The 17,703-nt window shown below is 47.9% G+C and overlaps 1 protein-coding gene and 1 long non-coding RNA gene across 2 annotated transcripts in view; both read right to left on the bottom strand.

The window, feature by feature from the left end:
• The window catches only part of LOC133246569 (uncharacterized), a 45,001-nt gene that overhangs the window by 16,805 nt on the left and 10,493 nt on the right, over positions 1 to 17,703 (bottom strand). Inside the window, exon 2 of the long non-coding RNA XR_009736074.1 lies at positions 12,070 to 12,177. This is a non-coding gene — a long non-coding RNA (uncharacterized LOC133246569). The remainder of the gene's footprint in view (positions 1 to 12,069; positions 12,178 to 17,703) is intronic.
• Positions 12,919 to 17,026, bottom strand: SOX2 (SRY-box transcription factor 2). The gene has a single exon (XM_061414967.1). The coding sequence runs from the start codon at positions 14,978 to 14,980 to the stop codon at positions 14,018 to 14,020; it is 963 nt and encodes a 320-aa protein (XP_061270951.1). The 5' UTR covers positions 14,981 to 17,026; the 3' UTR covers positions 12,919 to 14,017.

Below are 17,703 nucleotides of genomic sequence, written 5' to 3' on the forward strand. Positions count from 1 at the left end.
ACTCTCTTGAGTGAAAGATAACATTATTTTTCTCGATCAGGACCGGGTATCTACTTTGAAACTTTCACTTTTGATTCATTCGTTTGGGATTATATCCTCCCTTTCTTTGCGACCCTGCCCTCTCTTGCCATCACCTTGAGGTAGAGAGAGAGAGAAAAAAAAAATTCTAGAGTTGGGTAAAAAGAAAGGGACGTGGGGGTCGGACAGTTGGAGCACGGGAAAAAGCAGGAAGGTCGGTTTCTGTCTGCTGCCTGCCTGGCTGTCTGCGAGCTCTGCAATCCGTGTGCGCACCATTTGGGGCGTGGGGAATAACCGGTTGCCGGTGATGCCAAAAAATGAACCAAGACTCGGAGCGAATGTATCAATAGACCAATTTTCTGCTCCCACCGCGAGCTTTTTCATTTCAACCCTGAGAGGAGGCGTCTGCGCTGCGCAAGACGCAACAGCACGGTAGCGTCGCGAAAAAGAGGGCGCTAGACACGGGAGGCGCAAATATGGAAATTAACTCATTAGGAAGGGGTGTGGTTACTGCGAAGCCCCCTCCTCCATCCCTTCCTTTTCTCCCTTGCTGCCACCGTCCCGGCTTGCTAAATATGAGATTACAAACAAACAAATAAAGCAGAAGCTGACTACGCAGTCCCAGATCAAACACGCTCCAGATAATGCGCTTCACTCAGCGCTGCGGCCAGAACTACGGCGCAGCGCGGGCCCCTAACGCCCTCGCGGGGCTTCTGCGCCCGCTCCGCGCCAGCCAGGCGTCCCCGGCTCTGAAAGCCAGGGCCCGCGGCGGCGTTTCGAAGGCACAGCACGTGGCCTTGGCGCCCCGTTTGGTATAACTTTTAAAACATCAGACAAACGCTTGCACCAATATGGTAACCCTTAAAGGGCTTCTGCTGATCTCAGCGGTCCTGCCCTGATGCTGCATAGAGGGGAGTGTGGTGGTGTTCTCTTTGGGATAAAAAAGACCCCAAACTAGAAAGTAGTATCCCAGAGTACATGGTCATGGGGGCTTCCCTTGTGGCCCGGCACCCCGAGAGGGGAGGCTTGAGGTGGAAGGGGGGAGGGGGGAGTCGGCGTTGAGAAAGGCTGGGTCCAGGCTTGGGCGTCGGGTCGATTCGAGCGTTAAAGACCCGGGTTGAGATATTAACCAGAGACCAGGTCCCCAAGAGTGAAGGCCAGGGGGTTGGAAACGCTAGGCTGCACAATTCTGTGTCGAAATAAAATGTTTGGGAGGGGGTGGGGGCAGAATAAGAAAGAAACAAAATGCAAAACCTCTTACATCCCCCTCCCCAGCCGCCCTTCCCCCACGTCCTCAAAGCCGACTTCTGTGGAAGGCTGGGGTGTTTGGGGGGTGGGGGGGGGGGGGGGGGGGGGGGGGGGGGGGGGGAGGAAACTTGTGTTTTTATGGTTTTTCTTTCTGCGCGGCCCGCCTCCCCGGCCCTGTTCCCTGCCCGGCGCTCCCCCAGCTGCGGGCCCCTTGGAGGAAGGCCGCCCAGTCCCCTCGTCTCCCGCTGCCTGCAGGCCACCGAGCCTCAAAGCGGGCATTGTCCAGCGGGGGCGGGGAGGCCAGCGGGCCCCTGGAGAAGAATAACACTGCGCCCAAGTCCTGTTAGGGAAAGTTTCCTAATGCACTCCTTGTGGTAAAATATACTTTTAACAGGGCGGGGTGGGGTGGGGGAATAACTTTTGAAAAATCCATGGCCTTCTCTCACTTTCTCAACTCTTTCCTTTGTCACTTTTTCGGTTCTCAGAAAGGGGGAGAGTGGACCGGAAAAAATTGGAAGAGGGGCCGAAAATGTGAAAATGATTCTAGAACCGTCGATGTGACGGTTTTAAAATGCGGGTGGGAAGAGAAGGGTGGGGTGTCTCCACTCAGGTCTGGGCGGAGGACAGCTGCACAGTCGGTACGCCGGGGGAAAGGGGAGAGGGGCCCCGAGGGCGCGTGTGCGGGCGAAGCATTTCGCACCTCTTGTTTATCTTAGAAGCGAGGCGGGTGGGCAGGAGGGGGGCGAATTGTTCTTCCTCCCGACGGGCAGTAGAAGTTAAATAAAATGGAGAGGCGGGCACACGCGAAAAACCAAAACCTGCTGTAGACTCGGAGTCTCTCTCCTTGACCCGAATTGCAAATGGTGAAGGTTCCCCATTTGCAAAAAACTCCAAAGTCTTAAGACCCCCAGAGACAGCGGTCCTCCTGAGTCTTGCAAGAGCCGCGACAGAGAACCGTTAGAATTGGGGCTTTGGGGGCAAATGTGACTCATCTCTCATTCGGGCCACGAGGGCCCATCCTTCCAAGCGTTGCCATCTGCATTTGAGGGGTCTCTGGCTTTCATCTGCTCTTGCAGGCATTAGCAAAATAATGACTCGTGCCTCTTGTAAAACTCTACTTGAAAAAGTATATTCCAAGACACTGCGTTGGTGAATCCGTTTTAAAAATCAAATCAAAACAAAATAAGACTTTTTAAAAGCCCCGAGTCCGTGCTCTCCGTGTCCAACAACCAAAATAACCGAAGGGGCGCCATTAGTGGTTGTGGCTCTTGGGGAGTTGCGCTAATTTGGTATGTGGACTCAATGCCTTAATGCTAAATCGGCAACATAAAGGGCTGAAGAGCAAGCCCGATAAAAGCTCTAATTGCTACTGGAAGATTTGGGTGGTTGCTAGGATCTGAGGACCACCACCACCACAAAAAACCTCCAATAGAGTGTTTGGGCTGAGTACATTGGGGGTGGGGTGGGGGTAGAGTATCTATGGCGAGTAGTGCCCACATCTGCTGGAACTTCCATATCTAAGCTGTTCATTTACGGGAGCCAACTTATGAAATCTCCACAATTAGATCTTCATTGTTCTTCCTCCACAACACTGTCTAGAAAGAAAAGGTCTTCTCGGTCGGGGCCAATCCAACGAAGCGTTTGACGTTATTAAATAATAAAGCGATTGTGATTTACATTGTTGTTCAGAAAAAAAGGCCAATTATCCACTGTTATGTTGCCATAAAGATCATATTAACTCGAATTAGTAATCAAACAATATGCGAGCGTTTAAAAAAGTACAGCCGAACTGGGTGACAGCTACCGCGACGTCTTCACTTTCACCAGCGAACCCACCCGCGCCTGCAGCCGGAGCGATAGAGGCAGTCGCCGCAGACCCGAAAGGAGGGAGAGAGCAGCAAAGTGGTGATTAACGGTCTCCAGTGTTAATTATTCTCAATTAATCCCAAACAGTGCAGACCTTCCCTGGTTCTCTGGGAGTTCCCTGGTTTGGGATGCTCTGAAAATGTCCTCCTTTCTGGGAGGGGTTTATAAGAAATCCGGAAGAGGCAATCTCAGGGCAAGTGTACCTGTGAGCGATGAAGGTGTGTGTACGGAGGTTGCGCGCCGTGTGTGCGCGGGAGGTTTGCTGTCTTTCCCAGAGCCTAGAGTGCAACCGGAGGCGGGGGCCTGGGGCGGGCAAGGCCCGCAGCATCCTCACACTCCTAGTGGATCTTTGCGTCTTCTCTACTCAAATCACTCTCTCTCGCCCTCTGTTATTAGGTTTATAACTCTTTGCCCACTTAAATTTGTGCAGCCAACCAAGGAAATCTAAATAGGTTTGAGTCGCCCCTTGGGTACAGAATGGAGGCTTTAATAAGAAAGATTAATTGTGGGTGTGTACCTGCCGGAAGACGCGGCAGTTATCAAGTGGTGGCGGGCAGCGGGGCTAGGGGAGGGAGACGCCTCTCCTCCGAGGCCCAGACTTTAGTAGGCGCCGTAGGCATACTTATCGCAGGTCATCGGCAACTCGTTGCAGTCCCAAGCAAAGGGCGCCACGGAGATGGTAAGATACATGTCTTCTGTGTTACTAGAGGTTCTTATAGAACTTGGTCCTTATTTACCCTGCTCACCAAATCCTCGGACTCCCGACTCCTTGCCTCCACGCCGTAGGCGAGTGTTGGGTAAGGCTGTGACTTCGGCCCTGGGAGGTCTGCCTATTCCCGCCCCCACCCCACTGAACAATGTTCAGGCGAATGATAAAGGTTTTGCTCCAAGGGCTAGAAAGTTGATATTTTTGTTGCCGCGATTAAAAATGTATACGGTTACATGGTTTTTAAATAAGCAAACAGGGGAGCAATTTTCCTCGGCGCGATGCTTCAGCAAGTCCGGGCACAGAGGGAAATCAGCCAGTGGCAGGGCCATGGAATCTGGCCCCGCGCGGCGGCGGCGCTGGGGGAACCTTCCTGGTCCGCACAGTCCTTTTCTTGCCCCTCCCTCTTTCCACCAAACGCTCGGATCCCAGATTAAGCAGTGCGGGGCGGGTAGAGGTTGGGGGCGGAGAAGAGTAGGAACCGCGTGGGGGTGGTGGCAAGAAGGGATGGACGAGAAGAATTTCTTTAGTAGCGAACCCTCCTTGAATAATTCCATTTAAAACTTGAGGCACCGAGGCCTGAGTTTAAACAAATGTAAAAATGAAATCTTCAGAAGGTCCGGCCCTTCAGCTGCGGGGCAGCCAAAGGGTGGTCGCATCTTTGTCGAGAGTTTTGGAACAGTTGCTGCCTTTCCTAACCCCCTTCTCTATCTCCCAGTAAAACCAATTCAAAAGGGGACAGACTCCACTCCACCAGATTAATGTCCGTTCATTTGCAGGATTAACCCTCTTACGAAGCATAATAAAATACTAGAGGTTCTTTTAAATTTAAATAAACACCCCAAATTCGTGCCTTCTCTCCCTTCCTGTTTGGTCTCTCTTTCCAGACATCAGAAAACAGCGTCTTGGAACCTAGTGAATCTTAGAAGAACTTTTAACTCAGAGTTTTCAGATCATCTGGGGGCGGAGGGGCGGGGGTGGCTGTTGTGGGCATGGGTATTGGGAGAGAGTGGAGAGACCAGCTTAACTTTAAAAACCTATGGCTATACGTTTTGATTTGGAACTCTCGATTAAAAATCTATTTGTTCCTCCCAGGGCTCAGCAGATTTCAATGTTGGTCATGGAGCCACAAAAATGTTCATTAAAGGAACCTAACCAAGGCTACTGTATGGCCACTTTGTGAACTCAGAACTATGGATGGGGGGAAAAGTATGAAAGTGTGAGTTGATGTCACGCTGGCTGTCAGTGTGTGGTCTATTGTGGAGAATGGTGCTTTTTGACTGAACAGAGGGAGCCCCCCCCTCCCCCTTCCCCAGCTCTACTGCACCTGCACTGGATGAGGGAGTCTCTGCCATTCAGCCCATCGCAGATTGTTCAAACAGAAGACATCTCTGACAGCACTCAATTCATTACATTTCTTCCTGCTTTTCAAACCAACACACACACACAAAATGAGTATTGCCAGCCAGTGACAGCCAAAAAAATCTTAAAATACTTTATATGCAGCTAATTTGGAAGCTCACACAACTAACCATGAAATATTTTGTATCCTTAACGTGTAAGCCTTCTTGAGAAAAGATTACCTGATTTTTCCTATTGAAAACATACCTCCATATTTTACACCGGCATAGTAAGTTTGCAAAAAGACACTGCAGCATAGCTCATGGAGAAGTTTTAATGGGAACGAAAGTAGAAATTTGCAAAAGAGAAAAGCCCCTGATTTATCTTACAGAACGGTGACTGGAAATGCATTCATAATTTATGCTGGTGAACCAACTTGCTAATAGAGGTGAGGTACCCAAGAGCCAAGGGTGGGCAGTGAGCAAAGTGAGAGAGGGTAGTAAGGGAGGCAACCAGGCTGAAGTGTGAGTTAAACATTTAAATCAATTTTCTAACAATAAAGTCTTCCTCCCATATGCTCAGGTTTATTTTGCCATCTTAGACTCCAAGATGTTTTTACACCATTTTACAAAACTGATGAGAGAGTGTTTAGAAAGCTGATGAGAGAGTGTTAGTCTAGTTTAACAGAAGTTGGAGTAAACAAACTCTCACAAGGCAAACTTGAGTTTATGAGATTTTCCTTGGAGGTAGGAGTAAGGGGGGAAACAAAGAAAGGGAAGAGGACTTTGAGCAGAAGGAAACACAACTTTGCCAGTTAGTATTTCAGACTGATTAAACTGTAATATTATGCAATAACCTAGAATTGAGTTACATGTGATAGTCAAATCAACCTGGATGTAAGTTGATACTAAACTGACTGTATGTGAAATATTGGCTCATTCTCAGCAAATCATTAGTCTAGCCAATATAAGGCCCTGCAATCCTTCCTGTTGCAAGGGCATTCAATGAATTACATTGGGTCGTAAATAAAACTTGAGAAATGCAGAGGTGTTTCACCTAACACATAATTTTATCCATTTCATATGGAGTGCACAGACCAAATGTCATTCTTATCTACAGTTTAAATCACTGTTCCAAGGAGTTCTCTCAGCAATACTTTTTTGATTCTAAAAAAAGATTATTACAAGCTACACAAATTATTAGGGATGGAGAAGGAAAGAGAAAATCGAAATGGCATAGCAATGGCAAGCCAGAAGCAACTGTCCTAATCACCTCTCCATATCAGAACCGGAAAACTTTTGGGAGTCCAGTTCTCCAACCACCAGTGAAACTTCTGCAGCACCAAATAAAATAAGGATGTGGTGTACTTTGTAAAGTTGTTTAGTGTAATTTTTTGATCATCTCAAAACACATGTAAATCAAAATCAACTCATTCAGACTTCACAACAAACTCTAGTTAGCAAATCAAAAAACTATATTGTTCTTTACATATATGTAAATGGATAAATATATAAATATATAGAGTGCCAAGGTGATGGAGATGGTTGTCCTGTGGCTAACTGTATGTGTAGTGAAGACTCTTGCTATCGCTGTGTTTGGTTGTGTTGAGGCGGAGACTTCAAAAGCTGGAGCTGGGTGCTGGGGAAGAGGGCCAGCTCCCCTGGCCTCGTCCTGCAAGTGTTCGGATGGTCCTTTCTGGGACGCTCAAACGAATCATCTCATCCCGGAGGCCCTGCAGACCCTGACGTCACGAGGTGGGGGTGGGGGCGCAGTCCTGTTACTGGTCTGGCCGCCAGCGATAAGAACCCTTGGGAAGAATTTGCTGCTCCTTTTAATACAGTAATTATTTTTTCTGCCTTTTATGGGTGGGGGCAGCTCCTGCCAGGAATATCTGTATCCCTCCCTTCAGAAAGATGCCCAGGGGTGGCAAGTTTGGAGGATAACTTCCTAGGCGAACCCTAAAGCCAGGAAGGGCACTGGAAAAGGGAGCAGGGTGGTCCGAACAAGGCTAATTTCATGGCCAAAGACCAGCAAGCAGAGGAGGAACCCAAATGTCGATATTGAACTCGGAGTCCAAATGAGACTCTTTTGACTTCCCTATCACCTTCCCTATTACCATTGGGCAGTAAGAAAAGTAATAGCTATTAATCCTGTTCAGCGTCAGTGACTTTCTACTCATCTTCTGCGGGGTAACTATATATTATCCCTATTTTATAAACGGGAAAGAGAGATCTGCATCCTCCCATCCCCACCTACTCTGATCCTAGAGGGGGAGCAATATTCCCGGGAGCCCACATAGCTCCTGTAGCATCCCACAGCCATGTCTATCTGCAACCTCTGGCACTGGGAAGGACTAAGATCAAGATAACTCATGCTGAGCCTCGGCGCCAAACAAGGACAAACAACCCCTTAAAAATAAGGGTCTGGGTTAAGAGGCAAAAGGAAGGCAGAACTTGAGTCAGTGAGCCTCTGATTTGGGAAGTCTAGAGTCTAGAGCTGTCTTTGGCGTCACGATGTCAACGTGGAGAGGGCTGGGGTACAGGAGCTAGAGCACTCTGGAGGGGCGAGAGCTCTCAGCACCTCGGGAGACTGCAAACTTGCCTGACGCGGGCACGGCCCAGGGCCTAGAGAGGAAATCGGGCAGTTTGGGCAGGGTCCGCGCGGAGAGAACTCGAGCCCCACGCAGCACCTTCTCAGGGAGCCCGATGGAGGCCGTGGCTACGGCCGCGGTGACGTCAGGGCCCCGGCCCAGCGCTTGGCCGCCTCAGCTTCCATCTGCCGGCGCATCCGCTCCCAGCGCTGGGCGCGGCGCGCTCCCTGGGGCAGACGGTGGGAGGCCCGCGCGCTCATAGCCCTGAGTCGCGCCCCGCACAGAAGCACGGGGAGGGAGGCAGAAGATAGTTCAAAGCGCTGAAATCTTTACTAATACTGCACATTTCATCTGTACATAAAGGCAGACGAGGGTAATGAAACGAGTGACTCCTGGGAGCTTTTACATCACCTGGCACTTCTTTGCAAAGTAGAGCAAGCCTCTCAAGTCCAAAATCCCAAAAGTAACAAATATCTTTACATCCTGAAAAGAGAGGACGTCCTATTTGCTTTTAACAGAAACTAAGTGCACCGCTCAAGGAATAAGAAATACTACCGTTACACCAAGATATAAAATAAAATCCCTTGAACCCGCATACAGAAAGAGAGCTGTCCACCATGGGAAATCTTGGCCTTGTCTTAGGAGCCCACGCTCCCAAAGAGAAGTCTCTTAGTTAAAATAAGAAAGTCAAATCTATAATTTCCTAAAGGCCACATAAGCAAAACAAAAAATTGAAAACAAAAATTGTAAAACTGGACAGCATCGTCAGAAGGGAGTGATGTTACAACGTCTCTCTGGGTGATATTAGAGGTCATATTTCCAGTAAAGTTTTTAAATAGAAAATAACTATGAAAGACACTAAACCAGTTCTCTGGTTTGGGCTATTTCCTTATCTCTGGAAAGCTCTTTCCACATTTGCTTACTCTAGAACTCTGGAAGCCGTGTCCCTTTGGACTTTAATCCATATTTTCATAGTAAAGGTCAAGAGTTTCTCCCTCTTCTCCTGTCTTAAAGGGATTCACCTCATCGAGGAGGTCCCTAAGGAAATCCATCCAGCCATCTTCCAAATTCGGTCAAAAAAAAAAAAAAAAGCAACGAAAATAAATCAATCAACCCTACCCCCAATCTCACTTGTAGTTGTCCTGAAAACAGCCTTTGCTCTGAGAGCAAGGAAAGGCAGTATAAAAAACAGTGAGATGCAAATTATTTTAAGGCAATATTGCGGGGGGGGGGGGGGGGGCGGTGTCGGGGGGTGGAAAGGAAGTTCAGGAAAATGTTAATTCAGGCCTCTGCTAAAGCTCATGGCAAAGGAAATTCCTTCCACAAAGCAAAATATAAGAACCCGTTTTGCAAAATCCTCCAAAAGCAAGAAATAAAAGCAGGGGGGAAGGATATTTTAAAATCTTTTAATTACAACAAATAAATTAATTAACAATGCCAGATATCAGGCAATCAAACCACAATCAAACTTCAATCTCAGGGCATTTAGCTATAAACTGTTAGCAGTTGAAAAGTAAACCTTGTGCACACAAAGGCACTGTTTAATTTTCTTCTTGTAAGGGTTCTAAATGAAGACCCCATCACTATGCAGTTAAACGGTATTTCTTGTCCTTCTGAGGTGCTGATCAGTTCTTTATAATGTGAGAAAAGTGGCAGCTCAAAACCCATCAATGGAGCGCCCACAACAAAAGTTCTGAAAAGCTGAATGAATTGGGTTTGTAATTACTGCATCCCGTTCCCTGTTCCCCCACCCCTTGCAGCTTATCTCTTATTCATTCACCTTATATTATTGTCAAAGAATCTTACTCTCAAAATCATTCTCTTCCCATTTTACCTGGGGTCTCAGAGGAACTTATGACAGGGCAGAAATGGAACATTCACCCCCCCACTACACCTGGAAATGTTCATACCCAATAGGTAGAGAGAGGAGGAGGGATTATCTTGTACCCTAATTTACTGTGAGTCTACTAGAACTCAGTACTCAATCTACAGAATCTTCCATTTTAAAACCTGAATTTTACTGGCAAATGGGAATCTGTATCCTTTCTAAATTCAGAGCCTGCTTGAGTTTCTGAAATTCTGTGACATCTCCACTTAGAAAAGGCAAAGGTTATAAATAAATCTCCTCCCCTCTCTCTCCAAATTGCAAGGCCCTGAAAGACTATGCCAGACATGATGCAGAAATAAGACAACTTATTATGTTCTTGTTTTCTTCCTTTGAAACCTAAAACCAGTAAATAAAATAGAAAAAGAGACTATAACCCCCCTCCCCCTTAATACACATACACATACTCCCAATCCAGGAAAAGATTTTATGAAAAAGTCAGCTTTAGAATGCCAGGGCTCTGTGTGTATTTCAATTCAAGGCACTGCTGATGGAGAAGATTCTCCTGAGATTTCCTACTATAAGAATGTGTCGGTTCTAGAAATAAGTACAGCTATTACAACCAAATCTACTAGCAGACTAAATAATTAATTGAAGCGTTGCTCTTTGACCCTTGAAAAGTCCAGTAGGGACACGTTTATAGTAATAATACCTCCGAATGAGCCCTTGTCAAATATTCATTTAGTGGTTAATGTGAGCCATTTTCCCCTGGGACCATCTGTAATACCGGCTTCCCAGCACTGGCAAGAAACCTTGCTAATCTACTACAGCTCAGCAAAATATTTTAACACTCTTTATTTAAAGTATGGGAGGGGATGCAGGGAGAGAAAAAAACTGCAGAGGGAACAAATAATCTCATCCTTCTGCCCATTTCTATCCTGTGTATAAGGTTAGCAAAACATTAAATTCACCTCTTTCACTGCAAGTTGAATAGTTTTAGTGAGCAGGATAATATCCCAAGGAAGGAACTGAACACTCAACAACTTTAGCACTGGGAGATAATCATCTCTAGGGAAGCTTATGGGTTTACCCCCTTCTTGGAAATCATGTTATAATTAAAATATCGTATGTTCAGTATCGACCTAGCCATGAAACTACACATCTTGGGGAACTGTTTAACCCAATCCAATGAGTGATGAAATATGCATCATTTTCCTCAAACGCGGTTTATCAAAAGCATTTATATTTGCAAACAAAATGTTTTTCCATTCATTGGTTAGGACATATGGAGGGTTAGGAGGGAGAACGCAAGTACTCTCCTTTCAGTAGACAGTAACAGTCATTCAAAACTAGTTCAACTTCCCACAATATCACTCTTGCAAAATATTTGAATCTGAGCATTTTGCCAATAAGTTTTTTTCTTTTTCAGTCTGATCCTGTGGGGCTTTTTAAACAGGTTAGTGCAGTGCAATTACTCCAAACCCCAATACATATTTCTAATATATCTTTTTTTTTTTTTAAATATATACACTCTATATAGTTGATTGGCTCAAATTCCGGGAATATTCTACCCACCCCCCAGCAAGATCATTTGGATCTTTATTCAAAGTTTCTTTTATTCGTATGTGTGAGCAAGAACTGGCGAATGTGCTCATTACCACGTGAATAATCTGTATATGCATTACAATGGCTGGCCAGGCCAGGGGAAATTCTTTTAGAGTCTCTGCATTAATTAGGGGGGGAAATGCCTCACTTAGAATTGGGAACTGGCATAATAATTGTCTTTCTCAGTACAATATTACCCTAAAAATGAGGATGAAAAAAGGGAATAAAATAAAAAACCAACACATAAAGCAATCCATATGAAATAAAAAGAGAAAATATGAGGATATCTTCAGCTGAGCCCAGAACTAATATAACAACACCACGAGAGAGAAATACTTTCTTGGAAAACGAGAAGATGCAAACCAACGGGATGAACTAATTTAGTGGCTGCAGCCGATACTTTACTCAAGGGTGAAAGGCGCAGCTGGATTCCAACTTCTCCAAAGTTGTGGCAAGTTCACACAACAAGCCCTTGAAATTGTAGGAAGGAAACCCACGCTCCTAAGGCAGGACTCTAGGTTCCTGGTCCCCTTCGGTAGGGGAAGATGAACGACTTAAGTAGTGAATAAAATAAAAGTCCCCGAGTCGGTCTTACAGATTCTCTGCGCCAAAGCGCGCGGGTTCGCTGCGAAGCTGAAACATCGCTAATTCAAAGACCGTGGCGATTCCCTAACTTTTCCGCTCCCACTGAGGATAACTACAGTCTTTCTTTACCTTTCCTAGGGCAAAAGAAAACAACAAATCCAATCTTGTTTCTCCACCCCCTTTCCCCTCCCCCTACTTCTCTACTACTCTAGTAAAACATGGTTAACAGATCAAAAGCACAATCATCTCTAAATGTGATTAGACCGGACAAAGTAAAATATCTACCTCAGAGTTGATTGTTTTCTTCTTTAATATGGCTGTTGCCTGGCTTCTCTTTTGCTTGTTATCAGCTGCAGAGATTATCCGATTTGGGGCTACAGGCTTGGACCCACGCTGTCAATTTAAGAAATGGAATTCGTGGAGGGAGAGAGAGGAAAAAAGAAAATAAATAATAATAATAAATAGCTGTGATAAGTCGGGGAGTTTTTGCAAGCCGCTCTCTGCTTTCCCTTGTCCCTAAACAGGAAAATGTAGAGAAGAAAGTTTATGAAGTGATGGAACAAAGAAGCAAACCACTTGTTTCTTCTCAGACAATAGCAGGGCCAGAGTAATCTAAACACCCACCCAGCAGATGAGCACTTTGCTTGTCTAGTTTGCAATTATTCCTATACAAGAAGCATCATTTCCCCCTATAACCACGTTTCCAAAGGGCCATTGTGCTGTGAAGAAAACGAAAACAAAACCAGCCAACCTGGTTCTGATTTGGCTCAATACCCCATCTGCTAAGCTACATGAAATTTTTCAGAATTGACTCCTTTCTGGCAACAAGTGGCATAAATCAGTTTAAGTCCCCATCATGCTTATTCATGCTGCTTAGAAAAGGAGGGGGTGGGTTTACAATATATGTCCCTAGTTTCTGTTTTGGAAATGACATAAGCATTCCCATTTTTTCGAGAATACTTATTCAATTAATCATCCAGCCATTTATTTGTTGCTGTTAACATTAGCACATGCTACTGGACTAGAATACCAAGGTTTTAGGTACTCTGCGTTCTTGGCTGAGCACAGTATATTCCCCGAGGAGCTGGGTTATAATCACAATGTTATCCAAATAAATGAAAGACTCAAGCATAATTTCAGTGTCCATATTTCAAAAATTTATTTATCTCAAACTGTGCATAATGGAGTAAAAACTTAAGTTGAAAATGTACCTGTTATAAGGATGGTATTAGTTCAAATATATACATGGATTCTCGGCAGACTGATTCAATAATACAGAGCCGAATCTTTAAAATACAACTACGGAAACTAAAAGTGGGAAAACCTTAAAATATCACAATAAATTTACAGAAATATTACAAACCATAAGAAAATATTTCAAACACAGTAATTTCATGTTGGTTTTTCATCTGAACAAAATGGAAAGTTGGGAAACAAAAAAGCTATTATAAATTACCAACGATGTCAACCTGCATGGCCATTTTTGCTTTTAACAGTTAAGTTAAAAAAATTTAGTACAATCTAAAACTTTTGCCCCTTTAGAGACCACGGAGATGGTTTTGCCAGTACTTATTCTAATTTTTTCCTTTTGTACAATTTTTAAACAATTAAAATGCCCAATCTGATTACTTTTCTTCTTTGCACGTTTGCAACTGTCCTAAATTTCAGCTGCAGAATCAAAATTCAGCAAGAAGCCTCTCCTTGAAAAATATTGGCAAATTCTCAGCTTATAAACAATGGACATTTTGATTGCCATGTTTATCTCGATAAATACTGTACAAAAGTTGCTTGCAAATATTAAAACATTTTTTTCGTCGCTTGGAGACTAGCTCTAAATATTATTGGTAAAGACTTTTGCAAACTTTCTGCAAAGCTCCTACCGTATCACTAGAACTTTTAAAAAGTTTTGCGTAGTTTTCTTTCCTCCAGATCTATACAAGGTCCATTCCCTCGCCCTCCCCACCTGCCCACCCCAGGTTTTCTCTGTACAAAAATAGTCCCCCCGAAAGAAGTCCAGGATCTCTCATAAAAGTTTTCTTGCCGGCATCGCGGTTTTTGCGTGAGTGTGGATGGGATTGGCGTTTTCTTTTGCAGCTGTCATTTGCTGTGGATGATTTTTTTTTTTTTTTTTGAGCGTACCGGGTTTTTCTCCATGCTGTTTCTTGCTGTCCTCCATTTCCCTCTTTTTCTTTGAAAATGTCTCCCCCGCCCCCTCCAGTTCACCGTCCGGCCCTCACATGTGCGAGAGGGGCAGTGTGCCGTTAATGGCCGTGCCGGGCACCGGGCCGCTCTGGTAGTGCTGGGACATGTGAAGTCTGCTGGGGGCGGCGGGCTCCGGCACCTCGGCGCCGGGGAGGTACATGCTGATCATGTCCCGGAGGTCCCCGGCTTGGCAGGGCGCCCTGGAGTGGGAAGAAGAGGTAACCACGGGGGGGCTGGAGCTGGCCTCGGACTTCACCACCGAGCCCATGGAGCCAAGCGCCATGCCAGGGGTGCCCTGCTGAGAATAGGACATGCTGTAGGTGGGCGAGCCGTTCATGTAGGTCTGCGAGCTGGTCATAGAGTTGTACTGCAGGGCGCTCACGTCGTAGCGGTGCATGGGCTGCATCTGAGCGGCGCCGTGCGCGTTGAGGCCCGGGTGTTGCGGGTAGCCCAGCTGGTCCTGCATCATGCTGTAGCTGCCGTTGCTCCAGCCGTTCATGTGCGCGTAGCTGTCCATGCGCTGGTTCACGCCCGCGCCGAGGCCGGCGCCCACCCCGACCCCGCTCGCCATGCTGTTGCCGCCCGGGGCGAGCAGCCCTCCCGGCAGTGTGTACTTATCCTTCTTCATGAGCGTCTTGGTTTTCCGCCGGGGCCGGTATTTATAATCCGGGTGTTCCTTCATGTGCAGCGCTCGCAGCCGCTTGGCCTCGTCGATGAACGGCCGCTTCTCCGTCTCGGACAAAAGTTTCCACTCGGCGCCCAAGCGCTTGCTGATCTCCGAGTTGTGCATCTTAGGGTTCTCTTGGGCCATCTTGCGCCGCTGCCCGCGGGACCACACCATGAAGGCGTTCATGGGCCGCTTGACTCGGTCCGGGCTGTTCTTCTGGTTGCCGCCCGCCGCCGCCGCGGTGGAGTTGCCGCCGCCGCCGCCGCCGCCCCCCGAAGTTTGCTGCGGGCCCGGCGGCTTCAGCTCCGTCTCCATCATGTTGTACATGCGGGCGCTGTGCGCGGGCCCGGCCCGCCGGCGGCCGCCGACCCTCGGCCCGGCCGGGACTTTGGGGGGCCCGCGGGCGGGGGGGAGAGGAGGAGGGGAGGCGGGCGGGGGTGTCGGGAGCGCAGGGCTCCGCGAGGAAAATCAGGCGAAGAATAATTTGGGGGAAGAAAAGAAAGAGAGAGGCAAACTGGAATCAGGATCAAAAAAGCGCTTCCCTCCTCTTCTGGCCGATCCAGCCGCCGCCGATGATTGTTATTATTATTTTTTGGAAAGGCTTAAGCCTGGGGCTCAAACTTCTCTCCCTTTCTTTCTCTCTCTTCTTCTTTCTCTCAGTCCTAGTCTTAAAGAGGCAGCAAACTACTTTCCCCCTTTTGCAAACACTCTCTTCTCTGCCTTGACAACTCCTGATACTTTTTTGAACAAGTTAATAGACAACCATCCATGTGACGGGGGCTGTCAGGGAATAAATGGGTTTCCAGCGACCAATCAGCGCGCGGCGGCTCCTCCACTCGAGCCCAGCCTTGCCGGCGGGTTTTGCATGAAAGGGGGCGGGGCCTGCCGCGCCGCCAGCCGCGCGGGGGAGGGGGGGGGAAGGCGCGGGGGGGAGGGAGGGGGAGGCGGCTCCCACAGCCTGCCTGCCAGCCACTGAGAAACCTTTGTATCCCCTCTCGCAGCAACAGGTCACACCACACGCCTTTTCGGAGGAAGTGGGTAAACAGCCCTAAGACTACGATATTTTCTTCTTTAAACTTAATCTTGAATTTACTCTTTTGGTGCGGACTGCTGAAATGAGGAGGGGGGCGCGAGAAGCTGAGGTGGGGGGGTGGGGTAGGGCAGAGAAGGTGGCTCAGTGAGACTGTCCCACTAATATTTCGGGAAACCAGCCGTGCTGGAGTTGGTGTGTCATTGTTCTCCCGCTCCTCCGCACACTTCCCCCAACTCCAGCCGCTCCAGCGCTTCTCCCTAAGCTGGCTTCTCCGCTCGCCCGGCTCGCTCCAAGGGCACCGACACTCGCTCGCCCCCTTCTCACACTGTCCCGACAAGAAGTTCTGTCCTCAAAACCTTCTTGCTTCCACGTAATGTACTCTGTCCCCCCCCCCCCCTCCGCCCCCCAATAAATCCTGCTCCGACTGTGCGGTTGCCTCCAGAGCTGAGGTCAGACCAGGCCTGTGTGAGCAGCCGAATCCACCCTCTTCCCGGCCCAGCTCAGCCCGCGGGGCAGGAAACCACAGCTTGGTCCTCACCCTAGCCACAGCTCCCACCCATCTTTCTCCACTCAGTCCGTGCAAAATGGGACGTTCGTCCTCTCTCCCCATTCTCCTGAGCTCCCCGCCCCCACCCCACCCCCGCCCCAAGGAGGGATCTCAGTGGAGCGGGGTTCCAAAGGGGGGCTGGGGGAAGAAAAAGATCAACCGAAGGGCCCTGAGAAGTGCAGGCTGTGGGGGAGGGTAGTCTCAACTTCCTGGCATCCCCGGGCACTGCTTGGAGGTGGCTTTTGAGCCACACTCACAAACTCCCTCCCACGCAGAGTTCCCAGGACTCCAGCAGAACCAGCCCTGGCATTTCCCCCACTGACTTCTACCGCGGTGGCCGCATCGCCCGGGCAGCCTGGGTCTGGGCTGCCCTCGAAGGGGGTTCCGGGCCTGGGAGGCGGGGGTGGTGCTCTCCAGGCACAGGTGCAGGCCAGGCAAGGCAAGAGGAAGGCGACCTGGGCTGGAGAAGGGAGCGAACCCGGCCAGGCCCAGGCTGGAGGAGGATGGGATGGGGGCGGGAGTAGGGGCTCAGGAATCCTGCCCTCCCAGGACCCAAGAGGGTAATTTTAGCCGCTCTCCTATTGTTCCGACGTAAAGATTTCAATAGGTAGGCGCTCAATGCGCAGAGCAATGGCAGCACGTCCGTTACAAATAGGTAGTTTTGTTTCTCTTGTTGTCGCTACACGGAGTCAAACAAAGCCCCGTCTAAGTTTCCTTCCACTCTCTTGTTGGGATCTTTGTGGCTAAAATGCACTTGACTACAAAGCGGGGGGGGGGGGGGGGGGGACGGGAGGAGATGGAAAAAAAAAAACCTGATGCCATTTCTTTTTTATAAAGGGCTTAAACCATCAGGGTTACTTATTTTCTTTCTTCTATAACACTCTCTCCGCCTCCCTCCTCCCCTGATCTACCCTTACTCACCCAAAGAAAATGTACTGAATAGTATCTGTAGGCCACGTTCCATTTATTATCTTTACAAAACTGTGCATTGTTTTGTTCCTTACTAACCTTCTTCCCATAACCTACCCCCTACCCCATCCCCCGCTCCAGCTTCCCGATCCCTGCCTTCCCAGGCTTTTCTGTTCTAGTCAAACTCAAGTCTGCTCCCTGGAAACCCAGAAAAGTTGTGGAAAAGTTGCAGACTTTTCTTAGTAAAATATTATTTCCAATCAGCCTCTCCTACCCCTGCAGTTTCTCTTATTAGCACTTAAGTTATGATTAGTTGTAGTTATCAGGAATCCGGGAAGGATGATGCTAGTTCGAAAACTTACACACTTACTCTTCAAAATAAAGCAGAACCTTCTATTTTAAAGTCTTTAATGTTTTCAGTTTATTCGAGGTGTAATATTAAGCTAAACAGAGACCTGGAGTTAGGAAAGAGAAAAGGTTGAGAGGATCTGGGTAACAGAAGGCGGCCACCGGCTTTTCAGCGCGTCTGATTTCAGGGATGTGGCTGGTGCGCCCCCTACT

This window comes from Bos javanicus, chromosome 1 (assembly GCF_032452875.1).
Source record: "Bos javanicus breed banteng chromosome 1, ARS-OSU_banteng_1.0, whole genome shotgun sequence".
Taxonomy (NCBI): Eukaryota; Metazoa; Chordata; class Mammalia; order Artiodactyla; family Bovidae; genus Bos; species Bos javanicus.

What these genes read in the sequence shown, in the direction of transcription:
- SOX2 (XM_061414967.1), bottom strand. Translation starts at nt 14,980, where the DNA reads ATGTACAACATGATGGAGACGGAGCTGAAGCCGCCGGGCCCGCAGCAA.